Source organism: Gastrolobium bilobum, unplaced genomic scaffold (assembly GCF_033153095.1).
Source record: "Gastrolobium bilobum isolate Gb01-03AN ecotype WA unplaced genomic scaffold, APGP_CSIRO_Gbil_v1 utg32472, whole genome shotgun sequence".
NCBI lineage: Eukaryota > Viridiplantae > Streptophyta > Magnoliopsida > Fabales > Fabaceae > Gastrolobium > Gastrolobium bilobum.
The window spans coordinates 560,924-571,740 of NW_026898916.1; the positions used below are offsets into that span (position 1 = coordinate 560,924).

At 35.7% G+C, this 10,817-nt stretch overlaps 1 protein-coding gene across 2 annotated transcripts; it reads right to left on the reverse strand.

Annotated features, from left to right (window-relative positions):
• Window positions 1-229: 229 nt before the first annotated feature.
• Window positions 230-10,581, reverse strand: LOC133285481 (DNA topoisomerase 3-beta). Of its 2 annotated transcripts, none has more exons than XM_061482719.1 (15): window positions 10,400-10,581; window positions 10,231-10,287; window positions 9,776-9,879; window positions 9,200-9,293; window positions 7,954-8,053; window positions 7,375-7,606; window positions 6,379-6,541; window positions 6,167-6,286; window positions 5,263-5,342; window positions 4,883-5,161; window positions 4,486-4,654; window positions 4,072-4,200; window positions 3,858-3,998; window positions 2,107-2,286; window positions 230-1,067 (listed from the first exon to the last, which is right to left on the reverse strand). In XM_061482719.1, exons 1-15 carry the CDS (start codon window positions 10,421-10,423, stop codon window positions 429-431), a joined length of 2,511 nt encoding a protein of 836 aa, XP_061338703.1. In that variant the 5' UTR covers window positions 10,424-10,581; the 3' UTR covers window positions 230-428. The 2 variants fall into 2 exon arrangements, with proteins under 2 accessions (XP_061338703.1, XP_061338702.1); XM_061482718.1 differs by having other exon boundaries at window positions 3,786-3,998.
• Window positions 10,582-10,817: the final 236 nt, after the last annotated feature.

Below are 10,817 nucleotides of genomic sequence, written 5' to 3' on the forward strand. Positions count from 1 at the left end.
ATCATAAGAGAGAGAAAGTGAGTGATTTTTTTAATTTAAAATTTAAATAAAAAAAAATTTATGTGTCTATCTGACTGTCTCTCTCTTAAAATGACGTAACTTTATATCATTTAAATTGACAAGCACTTTTCCTATATATATATATATGCGTTAAATTTAAATAAACAAAATATCTTTTAATAAAAATTTTAAAATACCTTTCTACAACCAACGTAAATATTTCCAGCTATTTTTTTATGATAAAAAACATCAATAAACTATTTTCACTGCATGAGTGAAACCTTAAGAACAATAGATAATTTTGCCAAGAATAAATTTATAGAAACTGAACGACCAATAAATCAGCGAAAGGATGGGTAAATATTCTTGTTTTTTCAAACATGTACAAGTAATATATCTATGGACATGAGGAGCAGCAGAACCACTACCTAGAAATCTCGGAAACTCATCTTTGGATCCATCATTTTTCCACCCCCGCGTCCTCTGCCTCTATATCCGCCTTTTCTCCCTCTTCCTCTTCCTCGTGAACTCATATGCTTGAAGCCTCTCCCATGTTTCATCTCCACATGGGAATGTAGTAACTCATCACAAAGAATGCAACCACGGTGTAAGGTAGATCCGTCTTCCAGAGGAGTTGTTTTCTTGTTGAAGTCTACTTCTATGATTAAAGAGTCACACTCGTTGCACCGTTCTTGAGTTGTGGAGATTCTATGAGCACCTTGTGCAAGAAAAACTATGCAATTGCACATATTGCAACAAAGCCGCCACTTGGGAGCACTTACCGGGTCTAATACAAGTGTCCCACTGCACTCTGGGCAAGCACATACACCCAGGGAAACCAAAGAATTAGGGCAAGTCGGATGGGGGCAGAGGTTGCATGGCATGCCAGCTTCCTTGCCAATCTTGCCAGAATTACCAGTTTTTGTCGTATTGATGAGTGCTTCAATACCTTCAAATGGGGGATTGCTGTAGCAGTATGGGCATAGTGGGAATGATTTACCCTCTGGGCCCATGGAGCAGATCAAAAGCTCAAAATTATCCAGAGGACAAGACAATTCCTTGTACAGCTGCAGAAACAGTTAATGCAAATGTCGGTAACATGTTGCGCACATCACATAACACAATACAGCGACAGACAAGATCAAATAAATGAAAACAGTAAATATCAAATGGGTCTCAATTACATTAACCTTCCTAAGTGATGTTGCTAATCAGGTAACTCAACCTTGGAGCAATGTTCTTAGACACCAAATTACCAAAACCCAAACCCCCTTCCTTCTTATCTTTGTTCCATATCTTTGTGAGAGTAGCCCAAACAACAATTAAGATGATTACACGTTTAGAAAGGTTACAAAGGAATTGAATGGTGAAAAGGTAAGCTAAAAACGCTCTGGCTCATGATCTGGCAAACAAGTGAAGTCACTGGTGCATGCTAGCATACGTAGTGTTAGTAACAATCTTAAGAGGAATGTCCAAAGGCACCCTCCAATTATAGTGGCAGGGCTGGTTGCTCAATGCAGCCATTCTTAAGGAAATCTAAGTTTGAAAGCTATAACAAAGATTCTGACAATTAAATGGCAAGCTCCAACAGCCTTCTGACAGCAACGACACTTTATAACCTGTAGATCAGAGGTCTTGAGTGCTGAAATTCCTAGGGCTCTGTATGATATTCTTTTCAAGGTGAAAGGCACGAATGATTGAAAGGAAGTTAGATTGATGTAGGACGGGGGAGAAAATAGAAGGAAGAGTGGCAGTCGAGAGGAGGGAGAGACCAACAGAAAGAGGGGAAGCCTTTACTCTTTAGAATAAGGAAGGGTGAGAAAGGGTTACTGAAGACACTAACTCATAATACTATTTTCTTTTCATAGAAACCATTCACAATAATATCAATTCATCAAAATTGAACTTTTTACATGGGACCACATATGAAAACAGCAAGCGAATTTAGAACTGTTAACCAAAATAGGATTAAAAATATTAAAGAAGCAAGGAAGTTTGACAGTTTACAATATCAAAGATGATAACAACTCAATCAAAGAGGAAAAGACAGGTTGAGCTGGAGATCAGATATAAGTTGCTACTGTTAGACAGGTTATATGATACTACCTTGATTGTGCCCTTCTGTGGAAGATTATAAACCTCCTCACATGTAGAACAATATAAACGTGATGGCTGAGCAGATATGTACTTCATATATCGCAAGCATTTACCACATTTACTCAGAATACGCCCTGACTCAGCAAGTGTAGAAAATTGTGCTTCAAATAATGCATCCATATCTTCAATCTGAGCCAGATAGCAAGCAACAGAATTAGTATAACAATGTAGCATACATCCATGAACACTGCCACTTAGTCGCAAATGTCATGGAGAACCATGGTGGACTATATTTTGGACTTTGGAGACAAAAGAATACAGAAGGAAGCAGTGAAACATGTTATCATCAAATAAATGCAGCATGCAGCAACTCACAGATACTAAAGTTCATCCACACAATCTCCTGCACCTCTGATAATCCTACAGTAATATTCTTTCAAACTTATTCTTATCCCTAATTATAACAACTATTCTGGTATCCTAATGTAATGAATTAAACATGAATCTACAAGTATCATGCTAAGTAACACGCCACTGATGTCATGCATCATTATCCAGTACTTGTATTCTTGGAAAGTATACTCTTGGAATGCAGTACAAAGAGATTCAATTTTAGTGTGTTATGCCTCGTATTGTTACTTCGGCAGCAAGGATGATATGACTAAGGGTTAAGATGGGAATTTAAGTTGTAATTACCCTGCACATGTGGCAGGTAGGAGTCAGGAAGGAGTGAAGTGAGGTGTTAAATCTGGTAAGGGAAATGATAAAAAGGCTGCAAGGGAGAGGGGGGAGGAGGCAATCATTCAATAAGGAATTGGGGCCTTAGGGCAGCATAGATCATATTATGTAAGATGTAAAGAACCAATTCAGCCCAAAAGCTTAAGCTGGTGGGTGAGGTTATATTAATGGTTTTATATATCTCAACACGCCCCCTCACAGAGAGCCCACTGGGCTTGAAGGGTGGACAATGCACAGGCCCACCTACCTATGTGAAGAAAGAATTTCCACTAGAAAGAAAGTGGGGGGCGATGAGGATCGAACCCGGTACACCGAGGCTCTGATACCATGTAAAGAACCAATTTAACCCAAAAGCTTAAGCTGGTGGGTGAGGTTACATTAATGGTTTTATATATCTCAACATAAGATGATATTAAACTTGATAAAAATAGAAAGGAAAACGTTAGATTTAGCAGGCTTACAAAAATTAGAGCAGCATCATAAATACATACTTACAAAGTAAGATCCGTATAGCACTGACTATAAATTTGTACATATATACATATGGCTTTATTTTTTATCCATGGGCGGTGGAGTTCAAAGTTTTACACATGCATGTTTTATTAATAAAAAGTTTGCCGTAGAAATATGTGTAAATGGGAAGGCTGAAATTAAAAATTGAAAGATGGAACCAAGCCAGGAAAATAACAGTATGACCTAATCCAATCAAGTCCAATCTGACTGAAAACAAGGGTATGACTTAATTTTAAATCTTTAATCAAACAAGTTCAGAAGAACATGATGTCCAGTTAGGAGGGTCAGGGAAGGAGGATCAGTGTGAAAACAAACTTAAATTGAGAGAAATTATTTAGTTGAGAATAAATAACCTATCATGTGAAAATTAAAAAGAATTACGTAGTCGTAGAACCACATCGTGACCAAGAACAAGCACTAGAAAACAGTTAGCCAACCTTCTTGACAAAGTAACTAAATTTCTGCTTGAATTGCTGGATAACATGCTGGACTACACGACGATGATCTACCTGACCCTTAGCAATAAGAGTAATTTGTTGCTCGATGAAGCTACGGATATCGGGCAGGCAAAGGTCTGGATCAATTGATTGATAACCTCTTACTAAAGTTATACCTAACGTGGTTGGGACAAGCTTCCTGCCTGCTTGTACCTGCAATTTGATGTGAGATGAATATCCAGACATTGCAGAAAATGATACACAGACACATATCTATATCCACTACCTGCACATAATTCCGCTCACATATGTTGTTAATATGTACAGGAATTGATGCATCTGTGCCTATTCCATTCTTCTCCATCAGGGAGATCAGCTCACTTTCACTAAGATAATCTGGAGGTGTGGTACTCCCCTGTAAAACTTATGGTGTTAGCTATCAGTAATATACAAGAAATTAAAATGTGACATGAGTTTCATCCTTCTCTCTTCTTCCATGAAATGATTATATATGATCCCACCATCCCAAACAATTATTATATTTGAATTGCCTTTATGGCTTTACCCAATAACACAGCACCTAAACCAAAAAAAAGGAGGAGGTGGAGAAGCTTAAAGACTAGAAAGGACAAGAAGTCAGGATCACATCAAAAACACTGTATACAGAAACAAAATTTTAATGGGGAGGTTCCACAGTTACCTCATATAGGTCCACTTTTGATACTTCTATTTTCTGCCCTTTTGTAAATGACGGAATATTTTTATCATTTATGGCCAACCAAGGCATAATAGCCGTAAATCCTTTGGTGATAACATGCTGCCCCGTACAATGAAAGGACTCTCCACCAATTGAAAACTCAACCTTTCTCCTGGAAGGAGGACAAAATATGTACTCAGTAATTCAGTATGGTTTACCATTATCAAAATGATTAAATATGATAACAAAGATAGACCACAACAAGCATAAATTAACCAGATTGTCTCTTATAACATTCAATCTAAACAAAAGGCAAAGGACATTTGAGGAATCACAGGAATGAACCAAAACCATAAAAGGATATAATTGAGAATTGTTGTTGAAATAGTATAGCATTTACCTTAAATACTTGCAGTCCGGAGACACTGTCCCTATGAAATATTGACAAATATATTGGTATAGCTTCCAAGCATCATTGCCTAGCATATCCTCTGCTGCTGATCTCATTGGAGTAATGGGAGGATGGTCACCAGCATCTGTTCCCACTCGAGGTTTTTGATAACCATTGGTAAGTAGCCCTTGTACATAATTACCCCATGTTGGATTATTTGTTTGTGCAGAGAGTGCAGCACGAAAGTCAAATGAAGGGGGGTAAGCCGTGCTTTCTGTGCGTGGATAGCTGGAGAAGCATCATGCAGAACCAATCAAAGGTTATTACATCCTGCAAATTATGTAAATATTGCATTATGAATATAAAAGACTGACAAATTATGAGAAAACCTGATGAAGCCTTGAGTATACAAGCGTTCAGCTAGTTGCATAGCCATCTGAGGTCCAAATCCTAGAGCACTTGAAGCAACCTGGAAAGAACAAACATTGCTACTCAAGTTATTTTTATCAAACAAGGGTAACTAAAAAGAAAGGCAGATATACAATAACTCTAGCAAATTTCAATTCTCTACTCCTTTATTTCATTTAGGAAAAAAGGAACTATATTTTGGGTTAAAAGTATAGTAGAGAGAGGAAATATATAAAGTACGGGCAAAAAGGACGATATATTCTCCAAAGCAATGACAATAGAAAAAGAAAACAGAAAAAAAATAAAAAATTATGCTGACTCCAAAACCTCAGGAAACCTTACCCATACCTATTCCCTTGCCAAGGAAGAACGCCATGGCAAAGATGCATCCAGCATTATGAGCAGTATGTCATTCAGTGAAAATACAATTCCTATGGTGGATTTTTAGAAGTATTAATGTTTCCGTTTCCCTCATCCTTAATCAAATACTTGGGCAGAAGTCAGGAAATAAAGTCATCAGGCATCATCATCATAAACACCCAAATGTGAACATCAAAATAACATTTTTCAAACTCTATTTTATCCCCATTAAGTGCAAGAATGAAGTATGCGGTTTTGGCACATAATCATTTAAAAATAACTTTTATTTATTTATTTACATCCATGCATTAGTTCAATGGCCCATGAAGTATTTAGTGGGTCCATAATAGTCAAACAGTTCTTTCTTCCATTTGCTAACCAATTATACGTATGCCGAATACCAGTTGGCTTTAAAGGAAAATTCCATATTTATAGTGATGGAATTTTGCATCTAATACAGACAATTTAACTGCTGTTATTACTTAATACAGAACAAAACACTATTTTCCCTAGTTGTTTACCAACCTTCAGAAGATTCACTGTGTTTAGCCCAACAGGGCGACCTTTGGTTTCCTGTTTTTCTGATATTTCAGTAACTTCCAAAAGTCCGTCTCCGGTAACCAGCTTATGAAACATCATAGCAACCTTCAATAGCATAGAAGTATCAAAAGGATGTCTTTTGTTAGCAGTTTGAGACAAAGAAAGAACAAATTATATAAGAGAATAGAAATTTTTACATTCATGTCAAATAATTTGCTACGCTGCCATTCTAGCTGAATTTCATAGCCATTTAGAATAATGTAAGGGTGCAAACTCCAAAACTTTTCTGGCTTGAAAGTATTTATTTGTAGATACCGCTGCACGCAAAAGCCTAGGGTAGGAGTTTGACACGGTCCATAGCTGAAATATGCAGCAATTAACATATTCAATTATTTCATCAATGCTTGTAGATCTTGCGAAGTAAGATATTGTAGCTTGCATTACCAGTTGGCAATGCATGTCAAGCATAGCAACACCAAACCATTTCCAGGTCCCAAATGTATAACTGAACATAAATGGCAGAACAGAACAAAACCAAGCAAAGCCATAATAAAGACATTATAATTTATTATAAAGGGACCACCAGCTACTTGAATTAAAAATTGGCAAGGAAATCAAACCAGGATACAATCTCATAGTACAAATTGTCCCAAAAGCCTGAGCTAAAAGCAAATGGATTCATGATTTATACCAAGCTAATATTGAAAACACTCATATCATTGCAATAACAGAAAGCTTCTAAGTCCAAATAATGTCTACAATATTTTTAAAATAGAAGAAACATAATTTTTTAAGCATGGGGATCTCAATATGGTTGACAGTTTGGTGTGGTTCGGTAGTGCTCAACCGCCTGAGATTGCTCCAGTCCATTTACAAGCCTAAAACCAAGCAAACCCGCATTCCAATCACACCAACTCACTAATTAATTTTTGACATTATTTCCATAGCTTGCTTTACATTTGAAGTGAGAAGGAAATAACACCAGTAACTGCAAACCTCTATTCAGCTCATTGTTACTCTGGGATATGCACAAGTTACATTATTCTGCTTTCTAATAATTCTAAAATCTAAACAACAAAATAGGACTACCGTACTTCATCAATTTAAAAAAGCTTAACTAATTAGAAAAATGGCATAGCAGGAATTAAAAGATAAACAACAAGCAAAAAGACAGAAGAGAGCAGAAAACCAACGAGATGACTCTGGAATCTAGGTTCCCATATTTTCCCTGAAAAAAACTCGTCTGAAATCGAGTAAAGGCAACTCCAACTTTCAAGTCTATCTCTTGCCTAGCATCAACAGCCAGTGCCTCATCTCTGTTGGGTCTGACAAGGTTGTCTAGTGCCTTCAGAACATCTTTCTCAGTAACAGAAGAAAACCGAGCACGATAAACATCATTTATATTGAAACCAGTTGACTCTATAACTGCAACAACATTCAACATTTCAAATGGTTCAACATATTATTTGGATTTCAAACTTGATTATAAATCATTTCAAACAACACTGAATGTGAAGGCATGCTTCTGGGGTTAAACAAGATATCCGAGTATAATGCAAGGTGAGATTTAGTATTCACTATGAATGGGGAAGGAAAAATTAAATATTGGGCAGGCCAATCTCTGGTTGTGTAGCTGATACATGCAAGGCACTGACAAATAAGTGGAGAAATAATTCCTTGACATAAACCCAAAATGACAATTGGCTTAAAGAAAAAGAAAAAGAATAACAATGATAGTGCTATATCTTAAAAGAGAATAAGAATATAGTTACCCTCAAAACATATATTTTCTCCTTCACGGTCACAATCTAACCACAATACCAAGTAACGACATCCACGAGCTTCTTGATTCAAATGTCTACAAATATGCGCCTAAATGAAACATATGTTAATAACTGCAGGACATCACTGAAACAAAATCAAATGTAGATAACAGATCTCCACGGCCAGTAAAACAAAATTCTTAAGCAGTTAGCATTAATGGAACTAACACTTACCAAAATGTAAGGGGGAAGAAAAAGGCAAAGAAAACAGTTTAAGTCATTATATAATCAGGCTTTTTATACACCCAACAAAAAGTATTTAAAACCATAACAAGTCTCACACCACTGAAATAGCAGGTGCTAAAATAAAGAAACAATGAGAGAGTTTAAAAAAACATTATTAATAAAAAAACATCTTTAGACCCTTGCTAAGAGTCAAGATAAAGTGAAACTTTGAAATGATATCAGAGCTTCTTTGACCAAGAATTTTATACTCTACAGCTCAGTTCTCATTTCCCACATTGTTAAAAGTAAATCTAAACAAACAAAATTGTGAGAAGTGAGGGCATTGTCCACATTTAAAGGCCACTATGTTCACATATGAAGACATGTTAGAGTTATAGCAACTCATGGCTTCAATGCTTTTCAAAGCTGTTAAGGCTTTCCTTCTAAAAGCAATACAAAGTTTATAGATTTCTTCAACTTTTTCTTCAGTCAGCTGATGTGCACAAAAGGACCTTCATTACCCCTGAACTCTTTCCTCTCCGTGTGCGTGTGGGTACAAGGATAATGCAACATTGAGTTGTGGGGTTAGCCATCGCCTCCCAATAAATTCTACAAATCTCTTAATAATATGTGTTTTATATATTGCCTACCTTCAGCCCCGAATGCCTATCTCTTGCAGCTCCAGCTTGGTATAAAAAATGCATGAAAAATCAAAGAAAAGTTCCAAAACAATTCTTCCAGATGAATTTCTGAGAATATTCAGAAATCATTAAAAAAAAAATATCATTACGCTTCAGGAAATGTATAGAGACAGATCACTAACGAAAATTTTCTTTTATTATCTGTTCTTAATTCTTATTATGAGCATATAAAGCATCTTGAAAATGGGTCTCTTGAAAATGGGTCTCAGTCAGGAAAACAAGGACAAAAGCATTCTATCTTTCCCCAATAACTGAAAATAATGCATAATGATTATATGAATTGATAATAGAGGAGCTAATACTTAAAGGATATATTTGTAAAGAAATACCTTTGGGTTTGATTCAGTCTTCATAACCTGAGCTTGAAAAAGATCTAATGGATCTGTAGCTGTCCAATCTTGATATTTACCAGGAAAATCTACACTAGATTATCAACAAATGATAGAAAAACTGCAGTTAATACTCAAACCACTGAGGATTGGACATGCGTAGTATGCAAAGAGACCAAACAGCATGGCTTACAACATAAACTGTTGATTGATCATAAAATGAGTAGAACACAAGGCATTTGCTGCTTGCTACACCTCCAATAACTATAAGATTATACCGTAAACTAGATATGAATGTTCATGCCAAACAACTCCAGTGATTTAATCATCACATCACTGGTGCACTATCTTTTCCTTCCTTGACCAGACAGAACATTATAATAAAAAATAAAAAAAATCTTGCTTTCCAAGCCTTTCATTGTGAGTTTCTACAGTATTCATTAACATTGCATCTAATGCAACTTTCAACTTGAAGGAAAAGGAATGACGAAAGCAGTACCAACAGACCATAACACATTTCAAAAGAATATATATAAGTGATCATTTATTTCCTTGGAAAATTGATAGGAAGAGGACCTGAATACATGCCCAATAACTGATGTCACTTTAAAACGTGCAGACGATCCAAGAAACTTCCCCTCAAATTCATGAACTTCTGTGCTTCCCTTTCTTGTAAACATCTGTACACATAAATGTGCTTCAAAAAGTCACTGATACTGTCAAAAATAATATGCAAAAAATTGTAACATTCTAAATCAAAAAATTAAATAATAATAAAGAAAAGAAATACCACACAACAATTGGACAGCTTCATTGCATTTTTTGGCTCACAGTTTTATTTCCATTTTTTATTTTAAGTCACTAAATCAAAAATATCAAACTAAATTCCTAACAAAATGCATGAGTCTGTTGTTTCCCCCATTTTTTTCACGAAGACGAAACATTAAACAGAGGAAACAGAGATTTTTCAAATTAGAAGGTTTGAATATGAAATGATAAAGGAGAAAGTAGGAGAGGAAGGAGAGGAGCACCTGGCCGCGGGAGAGAACAGAGGCAATAGAAAGAGCAATGCTAGGCTTCTCTGCAACCTGAAATGAGATGAAAGAAACCAAAGGTAAGTAAGTAACAAAGCTCACAAAAACAACATATCTCATAAATATAATAAACAAGAGATTCAAGAGTTGATTTGTCATTTGTCACCATTAGAACTTTGGGAGGGGCCATATTTCTTTTCTGCTTCTTCTTCTGCTATGTACTTGTTTCCTTATTTTGCGAAGCGGGTGCTACCTGTTTGTGAAAAGTACCCACTGACTCACCCAAAGGAAGTGAAGAATTAAAGATAGTGTGAGAGGATGTAGAAACTCGGTGAGTCTATTTTCATTATGGGCCGCTAAGTGGCTCTAACTGGATCGAGTAATCATGGTTCTATTCCATATCATAACATTAACTTGAGACGAGTTTCAATCTATGTTGAAATATTTACTAGGACAATCCGAAATTCTAATACTTTCCGATATTTTAAAATGTTCTAAAATTTATAATATTTAAATTTTTATTATATATTATAAAAAAATTAATTGATATTTATCTAATAAAAATTAAAAATGTAAACTAAATA